Source organism: Engystomops pustulosus, chromosome 3 (assembly GCF_040894005.1).
Source record: "Engystomops pustulosus chromosome 3, aEngPut4.maternal, whole genome shotgun sequence".
Taxonomy (NCBI): Eukaryota; Metazoa; Chordata; class Amphibia; order Anura; family Leptodactylidae; genus Engystomops; species Engystomops pustulosus.
In genome coordinates this window covers 76,067,457-76,085,777 of record NC_092413.1, presented here as the reverse complement: position 1 = coordinate 76,085,777, position 18,321 = coordinate 76,067,457, and the positions used below count along the sequence as shown (strand labels likewise).

General features: G+C 38.7%; 1 protein-coding gene across 4 annotated transcripts in view; it reads left to right on the top strand.

Annotated features, from left to right (window-relative positions):
• NTPCR (nucleoside-triphosphatase, cancer-related) overlaps positions 1 to 11,372 on the top strand; it is a 73,240-nt gene extending 61,868 nt beyond the window's left edge. For 3 of the 4 annotated variants that reach the window (XM_072141128.1, XM_072141125.1, XM_072141126.1), the window contains 2 exons: positions 4,723 to 4,932; positions 7,905 to 8,009. In XM_072141128.1, the coding sequence (XP_071997229.1) occupies positions 4,723 to 4,932; positions 7,905 to 7,994 (300 nt within the window). In that variant the 3' untranslated portion in view covers positions 7,995 to 8,009. Of the gene's footprint in view, positions 1 to 4,722; positions 4,933 to 7,904; positions 8,010 to 11,248 lie in introns of those variants that run through there. The other variant, XM_072141127.1, reaches the window with a different exon arrangement.
• The last annotated feature ends 6,949 nt before the right edge of the window (positions 11,373 to 18,321 follow it).

Genomic DNA, 18,321 nt, shown 5'->3' with positions numbered 1-18,321 from the left:
TCCATATTTTGGGTGGCGAAAAGTGGCCGAGAGTAGATCAAAAGCAAAATGGTCTAGCAGAGTAGAAACTGGCGCCCAGAAAAGAAAATTTTCACAGGGACAGAAATATTAAATAGGTATCGACAGCTAGCCAGCAGAGGTAAGGATACTTTGTATAAATGTCCCCCAGTGTGTAATAAATTGTCTAGCAATCTACTGTCTTGATGTAGGCCCCCTCTAAGATGTAAAATGCCTAGTAGATATAATTTTAAAAAGTCTAGTAGGTAACATAAAAAAAAGAATAGCTATAGACATACATAAAACTTCAGAGTAAGGAAACAGGTCCAGGCCGGGTTTTGAAAGGGCACACAGACCAATAAAAAACAAAGTTGGGGAATAGCTAATAAAATTTGAGCCAGGCCCAAACTCATGCGGAAAGACAAGCTTTGCCAACATATATGGTCATAATCCCAGCCGGGCCAAATTACGAAATACAGTGACTTTAATGCAGTTTGGACTTTGGAAGATATCGGTTATGTTTCATGGATGTCAATAGCTATTCTTTTTACTTTTTTATGATTTCTTCTAGGCACTTTTACATCTTTGGGGGACCCTTTATCAGGACAATACATTGCTATGTAATATACGACACACTATGTTAACTTTGATCCTGCCCTAGACCCACTAGATGAAATATCACTAACCTACATGTGAAAAATTGTTCAGTTGTGGGAATTTTGGCATTTTAAATATTGATAGTTAGTACTTGTTTGGTTATCATATGTTTTATTCAGTTTTTTATTCTATTTTTGGATTTTTAAACATAGGTGATAGTTATGTATTAAATATTACATGTTATATATTCATCCATAAACATGAAACATGTATTAATTGAGAATTGTGTTCACAGCACATCTCCTCATTTATTAGGGCTTGCTCTTAAGTCCAAGTGCCGTCTTCACACTATTACCCCATACTGATGCTCGGTTTGAACTGCAGGAGATTGTCTTGACCATGTCTACATGCCTAAATGCACTGAGTTGCCGCCATGTGATTGGCTGATTAGAAATTAAGTGTTAACGAGCAGTTGGACAGGTGTACCTAATAAAGTGGCATGTGAGTGTGTGTAATATATATATATTATAGCTAGATACATCCCAGATATTGTACTGGCAGTAATACAATCCAGTAACTGTTCTTCTGCCTCCAGCAAACCATATGGTATATTTTATTTATATCTGTCTACATATATATGCAGGGCATCACTGTGCTGCCGGCTGTTGCTGGGTGCAAGATAGTTAGGTAGAAATAAAGATGTTGATATAATATAGATGATACATAGATGGTAATATAGAAGATATGATAGAAAGATGTTATGATAGGATATGGTAGGATAGATGGATACATAGATGGATGTATATGAGTTAGATAAATGTATAATAGTAGATATGATAGATGGATAACTACAGTGTAGCTATAGATAGAAAGATAGGAGGTATTATAGATAGATGGTATGATAAATAGATAGAAGGTATATAGATAGATATATCATATATTGATGGTATTAGAAGATATGATGGATAGAAAGAAAGATGTATGATAGATACATGATAGATAGAAATAGGATAGATAGATGGTATTACTGAAAATATGATAGATAGATATTATGATAAGAGGTGGGATAGATAGATTGGTGGTATGATATAAAAGAAGAAAAGGGCAGCACTCCAAAAAATATTTTCATAAAATCGGGTTTACTTTATTCCATGGTGCATGGTTTTAGCTCCTATTCAGATAGATAGCTAGAACGACTTTATTCCATGGTGCATGGTTTTAGCTCCTATTCAAATGGATAGCTAGAACGACTTTATTCCATGGTGCATGGTTTTAGCTTCTTGAAAGATAGATAGATGGTATGAAAGATGGATTGCATTTTAGAAGATATGATAGATTAATAGATTTATGTTTTGATAGGAGGTAGAATAGATAGTATAGATAAATAGAAAGATGTATGATAGATACATAGATAGATGGCGTTATAGAAGATATAGATAGGAATATGTTATGATAGGAGGTAGGATAGATATGAGATAGATAGATATGAGACAGATAAATATGAGATTGATAGATAGCTAGATAGATGGTTCTAGGTGAAGATTTATCAGAAGGTATCTGAGGTAAAACTGTTCTAGTTGCCCGTTGCAACCAATCAGAGCTCAGCTTTCATTTTTCTATGGCTGTTTATAAAGTTAAAGCTGAGCTCTGATTGGCTTCAAAGGCCAACTACAACAGTTTTACCTCCAACACATCTGGTAAATCTCAGATGGTATGATAGGTAGATAGATAGATAAATAGATGATAATAGGTATGATAGATGAATAGTTAGATAGATAAATAGATGATAATAGATATGATATTGTAATATAATTGAGTATGATTCAGTATCTTGGCAACAGCTGTGTGCTTGCCTGGGTGGGTGTGTCCATGCTCAAGCTGGTCATTGGTCAGGAGCAACAGGTTCCGCTCCCTCAATCTTGCTGAATGTGTATTTTTGTAGAGCTGCAAAACATGATTGCTACGGAGAAAAAAAGTGGTGGCTTATAGGCAAAATATTTGGAGGAATGATTCACAGGGACACCTGGGGCATAATTAGTTTTTTTTTTTTGCTCAGAATGACGGTTACACTTTAAAGCTCAGATCTGAAGTTCTATAATTGACAGGCCTATTTCCAGGGACATCATAACTGGTTGTCTTGAAGTTTAGTGAATAATGTTAAAATGAATAAAGTCACAGCAGAAAAAAGTTGTGAAATAGGGAGAGCTTGACTTCAGTGCTGTACTTTCATAATCTGTGACTTTTTATACAACCATTTTGAACTATTTTGAATAAAAATTATGTGGAACTTGTTAAGATGCCCGACAACCTATTGCTGGTGGTTGATTAGGTAAATTTAGGTCAATTAGGTCACAAGAATGTAGCTGGAGAAAATTAGGCAATAGTCTACAAATGCCTAATGCTCTTTTGAATGCGGTCCAAGCTCAAAGAGAAAAGTAACCAACAAGCTTATAAAAATTATTTAAGTTCTCTTATTGATCAAAGGCGTCTGGTGGCTAACCTCCAATGCCCGACTAGAGTTTCGGCTGTCGCTTCATGTTGGGCTGATCAGACCTCTTATGAGGCCTGAACCTATAAAGTAATAAAACCGTAAAAAAAGTAAAGTAAAAGAGTAAAAATTCAAACTCGCCTCATTCCCTAGAATTTAAAAGTTAACAACCAAAAATGTGGTCGGTATCCTTGTTTATGAAAATGTCCAATCTATCAAAATGATATTGAGATATGGCAAAAGAACTTGTGAGGTGGAACTCATCAGTTTGTTTACCGATGAAACTAGTTGATGGAAAGTAGCAAGGGGAGAAGAAAAACAGGAGGTGCTGACCTCGTGAAATATGTTTATCTAACGTGAGATAGTTTAGGAATCGATAATGTAGCCGCTCACCTTGTTACATGAGTGGAAAACACATGTATAATGCAGTCGCTGCAGCCGGTGGTCTCCTGGAATCGACTAATCCCGGTCCAGAGTATGGGATTGTAGAATTGAGAGTAGTGAAACCCAAAGGAGAGGACAGGAGGTGAACCTGGCGCTTTAGTGTATCTTCAAGGAACCAGTGTTGGAAGTTCCAAACAAAGCGCCAGGTTCATCTCCTGTCCTCTCCTTTTGGGTTTCTATACAATCTACCAAAATATAAAAGCGCTTTATCCCATGCCATCCAAAAGTTTGTACAGTTCTCAAAATAGTATCAATGAAAACATCATCTCATATTGCAAAAAATACACCTTACCCAGTGTCAGACTATGGCGACAGAAAAAAAGAAAATGGCACAACTAAATACACACATACACACACACACACAGCTCAGCTATACACACACACACAGCTCAGCTGTACACACACAACACACACAGCTTAGCTATACACACGCAGCTCGGCTATACACACACAGCTCAGCTAAAGACACACAACACACACAGCACAGCTATACACACACAGCACACAACACACAGCTCAGCTATACACATACAGCTCACCTATAAACACACAGCTCAGCTATACACACACAGCCACACACACACACATACCAGTACTTTCCCCTTTCCCCTTCTACTTTCCCTGTTCCAGCGCAGCACGGCAGTATCAGACCTCTGGTGATGTAAGAAGCATGTGATCAGTCACATGATGCTGACATCATCGCCGGTCCTGTAACTGTAGGAAGAGAGAGCTTATTATTGATTTTGGAGAGAAAATATGATAAAGTAAGTAGACGTGAGACATAACTGGACAATAGTTGTGACTGGGCTTTTAATATATACTGCTAGTCTCTTTTAAGAAATGACTGGGTTTTTTTTTTTAAGATCTTGGTTTGTGGCCAAGACAAAGGGACGTCCTTTAGACTTTGTGTACTTAGTGAGTGGCCGTAGGGAAAGTTTCTGTACTGCAAGATCAGTGAGACAATGGAATTCTCTGCCATAGCATTTTGTGTTGGCTTACAACTTCAAGTGGGATATTTGAGGATGGGAAGGAATTTTTTTCCTGCTGTGAGCCAACAGACATCAGCCTTGCAGGATATTTTGCCTTTGTATGCATCGACATAGTAGGATTAATATATGGGATGTGATGGACCAATGTTTTTTCAACATTATGAACTGTGATACCTCTTTTATGTAGTCTTTTTTTTTTCCTATCAGAAGTCAACTATAAAGACGATTAACAGACCTGTGTGTGTTATTGATGAAATTGGAAAAATGGAACTGTTAAGCCAGCCATTTGTTTTGGCTGTGAATAAAATCTTGGATAACCCATCAGTTGTGGTGTTTGGAACTTTGCCAGTATCCAGAGGGAAATTTCTACCGATTGTTGAAGAAATAAAACATCGCCAGGATGTGAAATTGTTTAATGTAGGTGAATCTTATATTTTATGCATCACATGTAAATGTGTAAACTCTAATAACACTATTTTTTTCTTCTAGTCAAACTTTATTATTTAGGTCTTATGTGTATCGAAGGAAACCTTGTTGCATTATACTCTGAGCCTTGTAACCAACCCCAAATATGTGATTTTTTTTTTTCTCATAAATACAGAACAAAAAAACAGAAAAACGGATAAAAGTATAATATAATTTTACTTTTTTTTTTCTCCTCTTATTTCCATTGAGACAGCACATACTAATTTTCTTTCGCAATGTCATCATACAGGATGACAAGTGGTAAGGCCCAAGATCAGCTGTTTGAAACTGTTGTTTCATTCTGTGTAGTATTGTTACCCAGGTCTATGTTGGTATGTCCATTGGTTGCATAAACTATTTGTAGTTCAACTCAGTTGAACTAGTAGATCACGGTGAACACTTGCGAGTGTGATGCGGTGAGCTCTCATCAAACTCGCAACGCATGCTTATTGGATAGCACGGCCCGAACGCTGCACACCGGGAGTGAACTCAGTATGTCAGTTCTGTCCCGGTGTGCAGCGTTCGGGCTGTGCGATCCTAACAGCATGCGCTGCAAGTGTGATGAGAGTTCATTGCATCACACTCGCAAGTGTGGAACGGGCCTTACCATCTCAAAATAATAGCAGAATAAATGATCCCTTAATTGCCATATTCTGACTAGGTAATTTTGGGGATACCAATCTGACTTTTTCATTGATACCATTTTGAGAACTTTCAATCACTTTTTCAATTAAAATTTTTACTGTGGAAATTAATGAAAACATGTTCAAGGTTGAACATTGCAAGTTTTTTCTGTTAAAGGGTTCAATATGTACTCCACACAGGGGGAATAGTAATGAAAACAGAATTTTCTTGATACTAAGCCCGGTTCTGTATCATTCAAAACAGCAAAACATAGGAGAACCAAGGGAGGGGAGGGGACACAGGGGGAAGGAGAAAAGCATACAGGTAACAAGATTACAAGATCTGTATAGTTTAGAATATGGATAGACCAAGACTACATATGGAGAAGTGCTGGAGCCATGTTATGCATATTGGATTGTTAGGGTACCAGGGATAGAGCTCTCTCAAGGGTGGGGAAGCCTTGTGAAGCGATCCACGTGTTCCAGATCCCTTTGAACAGTGGGAAGGTGTCTGTCCTAGTCACCTCAAATCTCTGAAACAGCATCAGTAGGTTGATTCTGTTCTTAACCACAGTAGGTCAGGAGATTTCCATTTAGCTGCTATGTGAATTCTAGTCGCTAAAGCTATAAATTGGACTAAACGATGGGCTTTATTTTAACCTTTACTGGTTTATCTACTAGTAGGAGTACTACTGGGGTTACAGGTGTTGTGTTGGATGTCTACATTTTTGACTTTGTGTATGTATAATTAGGTTCTAGGAATAGGTGGGTGATTTGAAATATATATATTTTTACTCGTCTTATTGCTCATACAGTATATTATTAAGGTACAGGGTGAGTCAAAAGTCTGGAAAAGTAAACCTCCCAGCTAATAAAAGGCGATATAGTCATGTAGTATATCAAATAAGTCAGATTTGCTTTTAGAAATCAATTACAGCAATCAGATTTGCAATATTTCTTGTGGGTCAAAATTATCATCTCAGGGAATCTCCACAATCTCCAAATTGTGGGTGGAGACATAATGATTGGATGCTGCACTTCTGCACTGTGTTCAGCACCAGAGCCAACACATGAAACAGTTCAAATAGCTGTACATTACAGGGAGCATTCTTAGTGGATGTTGCAAATTTTCTGTGCCCATGACTTCTGAACTAACGACACAGGACACACAAATATATGTATTTAATTGCATACTTATTAAATGTGATATACACACTGCTGAAAAAAATAAATGGAAAGCTATAAAATACCACATCGCATTCTAGATTATTGAATTAAATATTCCAGTTACAGTTCTTTATTCATTACATAATGGAATGCATTGAGATCAATAGTACCTAAAAAGGATCAATGAAAATGAATGGAATGATACTCAAAATCAAAGTGGAAAATGGAATTTCATGCGTCAAATGTTTTACCGCAGGATCTCCTCCCAGAAATCGATGAAAGTATGGGCAGTATTACAGTTAGTCTCTTTTAGATCTGAGCATAATAACCTGCTAGTTCTTTCAGCAACAGAGATAATCACAAACTTAGCTCCTTTAGCAAGAAATGCATGGAAAACAATGTCTTATCATTGAGGTTGTCTCGCTAGTAAAATGAGTTAGGAGGCAAAATTACAGTGTTTCTACATGAAGTTAGTTGGTCTCTCTTAGATTGGAGCAGAATAACCTCCTAGCTCATGCAGCAACAGAGATAGTTGGGCACAATTCACCAGAGCACGAGTAATTTCACTGTCCACACTATAGACTTGGGTACAACTGACCTCAGACAGTTTTATTCGGCAGTAAAATGAAACAAACAAAACAGCATAAAGCCTAAGCTTCTCCGGCACTTACTACACATAGAGGTTCCCTACCTCACCGGGTGCTGGCCTATTGCCAGGCACCCCACAAAGTTAATGTATCAGCTCACTGCCACAGCTCAACAGGCCTTTGACATAGCCTGTCTCTTCCCCAGGGTGGAGCCAATATGGCAAGTCGGCACCAGGTAGTTATGCAGGACTTCCAGCTGGATGCAAATTAATTCTCATTAGTGGCAAAACACCCAGCTTTCCCACATCCATCCAGCAACATAATCATATTATACCCAAAATCTACTGTAGTGGAAGCTACCATGCCACAATATTTTATTACCTAAATCCAAGAGAAGGCCTATGGGGAGTGGACACGTTTTCTCAAGAATGGAATGTAGCCATGGCTTACACCTTCTCACCAACACCTCTGATCTCAAAGGTTTGGGGTCAGCAGGTCTGCAGTGATTCCATTCTGGGCCAAAAACCTGGTTCCCTCTTCTTTGCAGGCTGGCACTACGACTTCCTTTTCTATAACCTACCAGAGAGGACCATCTCTTCCAAAGGTTGATTCTTTACCAGAACTTGTGATGCTTTAAACTATTAGCCTGGATCCTGAAAGCTGTTTCCTGTAAAATAAAGTTCTTTCAGATATGGTCATTTTTACATTAAAACTAATTTTTTAAAAACATGTTACTAATGCCATTTATGCTAAGATTTAGAAAGTTTTGTTCTTGGTGTATGAACTTCCTAATAAGAAATCAGGACTAGAAAGGGGTCTTAGGTCATCAACCCTGAAGGTCAAACCTGAAGGACATATGTTTTACTTTGCACGTCTGAATCAGAGATGGGTGCATAGTTTCATCTCTGCATGTTCTTGGAATGGAATCTGTTCTTTTTCTGGGCGCCTTACCTAAAAGCCTATATTAACCAGGTAAAGTGAATATTAATTATTATCCTTAAACAGTTTTTCTAATTGCAATCACTATGGCCAAACAACTTGGTGATCTTAAGGATCTTGCCATCTCTCTGTGAACACCCAAAAAATCCAGAAGAAGAAACTTTGCACCTTTTTGATAAAAGAAGAATATTCCTTAAAGGGGTATTCCCATCTGGGCATTTACATTTAATTAAATTAATTTGCCTTATGTAAACATTTCTTCACTTTAATATTGATTTAAAAAAATGTTCCTGCCGGACCACCAGGATTCAGCAATCTTTTCCACAGTGCGGCTGTGTGAAATGTAGTAACTCCCGGACATTTTATATACAATAACCTTTTGTTTCTTTGTGCAATTCCTCCTGCAGAGGTGACCGTATCCAGAGAAGCTATCTCGTTTCTAATTGACAGAATGACTACATTTATGAGAAATTATCTTAACACAGGAACATTTTTTTTTTAATAACATCTAATTGAAGAAATGTTTACATATGGCAGATTAATGAAGCTGAATGTGAGTGCCCAGACGAGAATACCGTAAGTACTTTGAAAATATAAGTTCAAGAAGGACTTTTCATCCAATTTTCAGGAAGAAATAAAGGACATAAAGCATTAAAATTGCCGATTGCTTATTGGATTATCGCCTGCATTAAAGAATGCTACAAACTGGAAGATAATCTTCAGAAACTTGACACCTGGGAGAAAAATGTTAGTGCTCTACTCTGTAGAATATATGGTTAATTGATGTTTCCATGTACGTTCTCACCAAGTCTTTGTTAGATTGGAAATTGAAGATTTCCTCCGTTATTCACTTTACCTGGTTAATTGAATATTTCCTCTGTTTCCCGTACTGGACCTCACTGCAGATCCCGCTCCACTCTCCCGAGGTCCGCCGTAGATCCCATACTGTAGATTTGCGGACAGTGTGGATCACCGTGGTTAGGAGTAAAAACAAAATACATTTTTTTAGATACTCACAAAAATAGCATTAAAATCGTGCATGTCACAAGTTTAAAAGACGTCATAACAGCTCGCCCTTACTATTGTATACATTAAAGGGATCAATCATAGCACCGCTCAACTGTTAAAGGGGTATTCCCATCTGGGCATTTACATTTAATTTCATTTGCCATATTTAAACATTTCTTCAATTGGAAAAAATGTTCCTGTGGGAAGATAATTTCTCATAAATGTAGTCATGTTGTCCCTTAGAAACGAGATAGCTTCCTTGGATACGACCACCTCACATTTAGGCAGCAGTGGCCATACGCTATTAAGCCCTGCCTGACCACCTGGATTCAGCGTTCATTACCACAGGACGGCTGTGTGACATTTCATATACAAAAACCTTTTATTTCTTTGTGCAATCCCTCCAGCAGAGGTGGCCGTATCCAAGGACAAAGTCTTGTTTCTAAGGGACCATATGACTACATTAATGATAAATTATCTTCACACAGGAATTTTTTTTTTAATAACATCTAATTGAAGTTTATATATGGCAGATTAATGAAACTGAATGTGACTACCCAGGCGAGAATACCCCTTTAATTACAGTCATGTATGCTTCTCAGATACTCCCTCTTTTTAATTATTATGTATTAGCAGTGGTTCCCTCATGTTCACGTCTATTTCTCTCACTCAGTGACAGTCGAAGCTATTGTCCATATGGGGGAATCAGGCTGAAACATGTGTGTCATCATAATCGGTGTAACTGAAAGATAAATAATATACATTTTTTTCTTCTTTTTTTTTTTTTTTTTAAATAACTAAGAATCCTTTATGCACGGAATAACATTATAAGTACCAACAAAGCGGGGACAAGATGTCATAACCGATAGCGGTGTTTTTCTTTCATTTACGTAATAACCAGTTTTACCAGCCAAATCAAGATGGTTTACCCCTTTCTTGAGTTTTTATGTTTCAGCCAGATTCCCCCTATGGAGATTGGCCTTGTGTACCACTGAGTGAGAAAAATAGAGGTCGTGAACATGACGGAACCACTGCTAATAAAAAAAAAAAAAAAAATTAGAAGCACGCATGGCTGTAATTAACAGTTGAGCGGTGCTAGGATTGATCCCTTTTAATATATACAATAGTAAGGGCATTGATGCCCATAAGCAATATGGCGGATAATACACCTAATGAGGAAGTCCTCTGATCCCAAGGAACTATGCACATACGCCAAATTGTGACGAAAGGCAGATTGTAGGCATAGTAGGGGTATGACCCATTGGGGGAATGCTGATTTGGCTGAAGAGACTGGGAGTTTTTTCTAAAAACTCCCAGTGCGCATTGGTATATTTAGGAGCCCGGGAAGTGTGATATACTAGCCGTACACTGTGTCAGGTATAATATATTGATTGGTATTGCACAGCAAAATAGATGTCATGTAAACATAGTGATGTCTTTGTGGAAAACAAGTATGAATTTTGAATATGCACATGATGGTCACATGTATTTTTGTATTTTTATTTGTGTAAGCGCATGTATTTGGTCACATGATATTGTCGCATGATTTGTATGAAGTATGTATAAAAATGAGCTTATATCCTTAACACTTGGATTGAGAAAGAATTCTGAACAGGATCCGAAATTCACTTGGGTGAATAAAGTACCCCCTTTCTTATTTACGTCGGTGTGCTGCTTGTTTTCTGGATACATATATATTCAGAAATCCGGAACAGCACAGCAAGTAGATTGTGCTTGCACAGCCGTAGGTTCCGTGGCATGGACCGTAGTATAAACATCCAAAAAATAGACAGCACTCCAAGCCTGAAAAAGGTGGGTACCACCACCGCAATGCCGCAATGGAATAAAACTTCACCTTTTGTACTTTGATTCTCTCCTGGAGTGCTGCCTATTCTATTTATATCTATCTACTTGTTTTACTATTCTCTAAATTTTGTATTGCAGATTACCAAGGACAACAGAAATGATATACTGCAAGAAATAGTGTCTTCAATACAAAACTGCTGTACTGATAAATCCAAATAAACATTGTGAATTCAAAAATGACTATCACATTGCTTTACATAAATTGTGTATATATGGTTACTTTTTCATGTCTCTGATTTGTTAAAGTTTGAGACTTTAGTAATAGAAGGTTTACACGTTAAGAACTTTAACCTGTACATTAATGGCATATCTAAAAGGACTAAATAATCTGGGTCATCTGTTTGCCATCTAGCCACCAAGCTCCCTGTTACTATATTGGAGGGCCGAAAAGGCAACATGGCTTGGGATACCGTACCTGTCTCTTCGGTCACAACACATTTTTATGGCACAGTTACACTCTCTTGTCGATAAAACCATAAAATTAAACAGAGAAATCACCGTAAGGACTACGGTCATGAAGTCTTTAAGAACTGTCTTCAACTATAGTCTCCACTGCAAAGTCATTCCTCCCTGCTGCCATCAGGCTGTTCAACAAACAAGGCCCAAACAGAAGTAACCTGCGCCCCCCACCTAACCAGTCCCTGCAGGTCCCATCCACAGACTAAACATCAAACTGACGATCATTGCTTGTCTCTTTTTTGTCTTTTTATCCCCCCTTTTCTTTTTGTTCATTTATCCCTAATATTCTCTGTACCCTCTCTGTTGCTGTAACGCTGTGAATTTCCCCACTGTGGGACTAATAAAGGATTATCTTATCTTAAAGGTCGGAACTGTCAGAGCTTGCACTCGTATTCACTAAGAGGCCTAAGCCTCTTAGTCAGTGTGGGCAATTAATTTTCCCATGAGGTCACATGAGACAGTGGAATGATTTCAGAGGGCCGGACTAATATACTTAGTTCTACCAAATACCTAATGCCCCCTCCCATTACTCTAACATTCATAATCCTCTCACTATGCCCCCTTTTATTATGCCTTTTTTATCATGCCCCTTCTCCTTTTATAATGTTCCCTCCATTATGTCTCTGTTATAATGCTCCCTTTACTTTCCCTGGCAACAGAATTTTTCACCTGAGACAGTGAGTCAGGCAAACCATCAATTGGATAAGGTATTGCAGGAACTCCTGACCCAGACAGGGCTGCAAGATGGGTGGCACATTTTATTCCCCGATGAACGGGAACACACACACTATTCACATCCGCATGATAGCTGGTCCCGCATTGACTACTGACTACTTACTTACCGAGCATGTCAGTGGCTGATAACCTCGGATATAGGAGAATTCGTTGTATCAGACTATGCTCCAGTGCCAATATCCTTGCACAGCCCAAAGAAAAACATATTCTTTGGAGATTTCGTCGCTACTGGGAGATTTCACTGTGAGGTCCTATATAGCCAGGTGGGTGCCTTTCCTAATCAAGTCCAATCAGTTTACTTAAAGGGAAAGCATTTCCATGAAGACAATTTTCTTAAATGTACTCAGGATAACAAAATAACACATTTTTTAATTCATTGTTATTTACTAAAATACAGCATTTCACAGTCATAATTCAAACCTGTCTAGATCAATCCTGGTTTACATAATTTCAGTTGCCACTAGATACAACCTTGTAACTGTCTCTCTCTCTCTCTCTCCTCCCCCTGCACTATAGCCCCGCCCCCTTGCAGTCCAGGACAGAGCTCACACTGAGACACCCACTGACTTCTGCAGCAGCCTGAGAAGAACTATGAGCTACAGACAGGGGGAGGAAGGCACAGGAGATCTAGTGTGTTGTGGAAGAGCAGAAATGTAGGAGAGTTTTGTCATGGCAATAGGCATCTCATCATCTCTGATCAGTCTTATCTCTCTTTCTATGTGTCAAATGCTAGTACAATGTTCAGAAGCTAAATGAAAGTGTATATAAACCTGTACCCTTATAATTTACATTTTCAGCTCACAGAAAAAGATGGATCAATCTTATGTGTCTGCTTAGAGAGTCCCCACCCACACCCTAAAATTTTGCACTGACCAGCCTAGGGTGTGATAGGAGTTAAAACAGCAATAAAACTGGGTAAAATAGTGAAGTAAAGTGTTAAAAATGATCTTTATTATGTTAACATCACTAGGGGGATTTGAGAATTTTCTTTCATGGGAAACCTCCTTTAAACACAACTGGACTCCAATAAAGGCATAGAACCATCTCAAGGAGGATCAGAAGGATGTGCAGTGAAATATGAAATAGTCACAGAAAAATGTCTGAATACTTAGGACCAGATGATATTTCAATTTAATGAATTAATCAATTAGCAAAAATATCTGTAGATGGGGTGCAGAGTGTACATTGATGAGCAAAAAAATAACTTTGATCTTACCAATCGGCTGCAATGAAACGAAGAGTAAAAAAAATTAAATCAGTCTGAATACTTTCCGTACCTTCTATACTTATCTTGTTCCTCTCTGCTCCTTCTCCTTTGCTCTTGTCGATTTCTTCACTCTGATGACAAAGTTATCACTGGTGAGGTTTTACGACATCATGTGTCCGTTTAAGCCAGGTCATCTCTGGCCATAGCCTTTGCAGCCCTTGACCCAGCACAGGCAGACACACTATCGCATAACGCCCACACCACATCTATGATCTCACGTGTTCACGTTCTATGTGATAGATGGAGTGCAGGGGAGCTGAAAACCACATTTGGAATGTGGGCGCTGGCACTCCTGATAGTTTTGGTCAACCCCTGTTAAAATGTCGTTGAACACCCAAATGGGGTAAATACACACTTTATCTAATGATAGCCAAAGGATCCCCTCCTCCTAGTTACTTCATTTTAGCCTGCTCCATCGCAAATATAACTTCAGGGGAAGGAATCCACTCTTGTGGGTAAGCTTCTCCATTCTAGGTGCTGTCATCAAGGCTATGTGCTTCATGATGTTAGCTCTTTAGGTTATGGGTGAGCTTTTACCATTTTTCTGAGGGTTGGAACCAGATTCCATAACTCTAAAAGACCTTCATTTCTCAGTCATGGGTTTAGCCAGCTCTACAAGAGGTATTTTCAATAACTAGGAAAGATCTATGTGCCCCCTACTGGTGAGGACCTGAATAGTTAGCCATCTCACAGTGAATTGGTTATTTCCCAATGGCACCTGGTGCTCCCCTTAAATGGGAACTATTATTTATTTCCTTTTTGCTGTGGACCTTATCATAGTGTTTAGCTCCTTCACAGTAAATTGACACTTTTTTTGTATTTTTGGTTCACTTTGTAACATTTATTAAAGTACCAACAGATACTAATTCCCATAACCCAGAAGGACCTTTTCCATCTACTATATAGGTAGGTGACATGTATGATAGGTCCTTCTGAGTAATGGGATTTAGCCATCTCATAAAAATAACTATTTTCCATAATCCTGAAGGACCTTATTGATGAGTTGTATAGGGCTCAGTTACAAACAGAAAGCCAGAGGGGACCACCTTATCCAATGACTGGCTTTCTTGGACAGGATGTCACTTCAGTTTTCCAGAGGGCTTTTCTTCCTGTATTGTCCCTGGCTCAGAGGAGGTTAGTTATTAGATGAAGCTGGTCTGGTGACCTCCAAGAAATTCTGTTCAGGCACAGGTCCCAAAAAAAAAAAAATCATAATAATATTCTTTATTCAAGCGCCATCATATTGTGAGGATGAGGGGGTGAAACAAGAGGTATGAGAGCTTGCATAATGGTCCAGCCATTCTTTATAAGGGAACAGAATAAAATAATTTAAAAAATAAAAATGGGGCTACTTGAACCAGCCATCAGCCACTACCATTAATACAAAGTCAAAAGTGAATGGGACTAAAGAGAAGCCTGGAACTTGGTATCTATCTGGCGTTTGCTGGATAACAGACAGAAAGAGGTTAGGGTAGAGAGTTGAAATCTCATGCAGTACGTGAGTGTTATAGGCTTGCCTAAAGAAATGGATTTTAAGAGCATATTTGATAGCACAAGTTGAGTAGTAGTCTGATAGACCAGGGAAGGTCATTCCAGAGAACTGGTATAGCTTGGAAGAATTCCTGGAGTCGAAATAAAGGGAACCTGTCACCTGGAGACCCCACAGAGCATAGTACATACACTTCCAAAGAGTTTTTTGTATAAAAGATATGTTATATAGTACCCTTCAATGCCATGTGATATGTGACCAGGCACTTGTCCCCTGGGAGTGGGTATAGAGGAGCAGTAACACCCTCCCGCACCCTTTGGAATCCCCTATAGCCACTCACAAGAGACAAGTGCCTAGTCACAGGGCACATGGTTTTGAAAGGTACTATATAATGTATCTTTTCTTCCGTAAAAACGTAGTTTTATACAAAACCTCTTTGGCAGCGTATGTACTATGCTCTGCAAAAATGGGTCTCCTGGTGACAGGTTACCTTTAACGTAGAGATTAATCTAACACCCCTGACAAATCAAAGATCATGGGTTGGGCAATAGACAGAGAAGAGAGAGAGATAGGGAGGTGCAGCATTATGCAGAGCTTTGTGGATAAGGGTTATTATTTTAACTGTATTCAAAAGGTGACAGGCAACCTGTGCAGTGACTGGCACAAACTGGAGGCATCTGTGTAGTGTTGTCTGAAAGGCAAGCTTGGCTGCTGAATTAATAGTAGATTGGAGAGGAATGAGTTAAGTGAGTGGAAGACCGATTAGTTGGGGGTTGCACTAGTCTAGTCGAAAGTGAATCAGCACAACAATTAGCATTTTAGATGTTTCAATTGTAAGAAATGGGCAGATTCTGGAGATGTTTCTGATATGCACGTGGCAAGCACAACCCCAAGACTGCAGGCCTGTCACCTCGGTATTATAGTGATCCCACAGACCAAGACCAAGATGGAGAGGTTAGGGTTGTGTCAGTTAGTAGATGGTGGAAAAACTAGAAGAAGAGCTGCCCTACAAGGTAGCTAAAAGAGGCGTGGTTTTCCTTATCCCATCCTGGAAAACTTTGCATATTTTCCCAGAATCCCCTAGTGGAGCATTCATGGCTATAAGACTCCACACACCTACATGGTGGCCTTAATTGGCAGTCTCTGTAAGGAGAACTCTTATTTCCTGAAAGACAAGAAGTTCAGTCTTAAGGAAACTTACCATTTGGTTTGATGCATTATGGACCAAACATACCTTGAGAATGTTGTAATTACACTGATGCAAAATCATATCTTGTTTAATCCCTGTGCTGAGTGGTTTTGCTTAAAAAAACTATAATCAAATTATGATAATGAAGGTCTGTCGCTTCTGTGCCTGGGCGCTTTTCCTTTTACACTAGTTATGCACTTCACCAGATGATGATGCAATCACTATTCTCCCTGCCAGGCAGAATAATCAATTGCTGCGCCATCCCCCTGCTGCTGTGTATATATGATCCAGCTCAGGTTGACTAGTCCTGTTTTGGCTGTTCACAAAGCTTGTGTGTAATGTGGATCCAGATTTTCCAAGGTCCTGAATTTTATAATTGCTTTTTCAGCAATACCACTCAGCACAGGGAATAAACCTCTTAGTGACCAAGCTCATTTGCGCCTTGATGACCAAGGCCTACTTTTTCAAAACCAGCATGTGTCATTTTATCTGTTTATAACTTTAGAACTCTTTGACTTACCCAATTACCCTTTTGAATTTATTTTTTAAAAAAAAGGTGAATTTGTTAAACATTATGAAAAAATTGCTATTTTCAAACTTCAAAATGTTCTGTTTTTGAAACTGATAGTCTTACTACCCAAATTAGTTACTAACATTTACCATACCTCAGCTCTGTATTGGCGTAATGTTATAAGTGTCCTTTTGTTTTATTACAACAATAGAAAAATCACAAAATTTGAGAGCATTCTCTAAAATTTTTAAGAAAGTTTTAGAAAAAATTATTTTAGGGACCAATTCATTTTAATAGCGGTTTTGGAAGTTCTGTTAACAGAAACCCACCACATATCACCCGTTCTATTAACTTCACCCCTCAAACTATTCAAAACAGCAGTAAGGAAGCTTGTTAACCCTTTATGTATTTAACATGAATTCAAGCTAAATGAAATTCACTAATATGTATTAATACATTAATTTAGCTGCAAAATGTACCCACATTAAGTGAATAAAAGTAGAAAATGCATCTAGGAATATATTCAGCATTATTTTCCGAGCAAGAGGACACCCCACATGTGGATGTAACCCGCTGTCAGGGCACATGGCAAAGCGTGTGCAGGAAGGAGCACCATTGAGCTTTAAAGTGTAACCATCATTCTAAGCAAAAAAAAACTAAAATACATAATTCTGCTCCAGGTGTCCCTGGGAATCATTCCTCAAAGGATTTTGCCTCTCGGTCATCATTTAGCACCTTTTTGTCCCATAGCAACCATGGTTTCCAGCTCTCAAAGTAACTACAATCGTCAAGAAGGAGGGCGGGACCTGCCTCCTGTCACCTCATCACAAGCATTTGCTGGTGACCAATGAGACCATATCTATCTTATATCTATTTATTTATCTATCTCATATCTTTCTATGCATATCCTATCAATTATCTAGTCATATCTATCTACCTCTCTCTCTATTTATGTATAGTCTATCTATGTATATACTATCTATCTAAGTAAAACTTTAGCACAGCACATGAGGGCACAGCTTGCAGACTTGGAGAGTCTCTCCTGACACTTCCTGCTGTGGAGTGTGAGGTGATGGGGGGAGGGGTGGCTGCAGTTTCTGTCTGTGTGGATTATTTGTTTATACATAAGTGTAGGGAAAGCTGAGGGAGAGATAAGTGTAGGTGTTTGGTAACTACATTAGTTAGTGTTCCTGTCAGGATATGACTGCTGGAGCACTGAGCCATGAGGTGAACAGCTGATTGCAATGAGAGAAAAGGGGGCGTGTCTCTAGCTCCGTAGTCTGCAGTGAAGAGGGAATGTGCCTAGCAACTGCTATATGAGAGATCACTGACATCTAGGGGAAGTCTGCAGAATACTAGAGGAAGGAGCAAGATTTGGGTAACTAATCCAATTGCAAAAGGGCTTAAAAGTGCCTGCCCTACAACATATCAAAAATTTTTTGAAATGGCGGTTACTCTTTAAGATAAAATAAGATAATCCTTGATTAGCGCAACAGTGGGG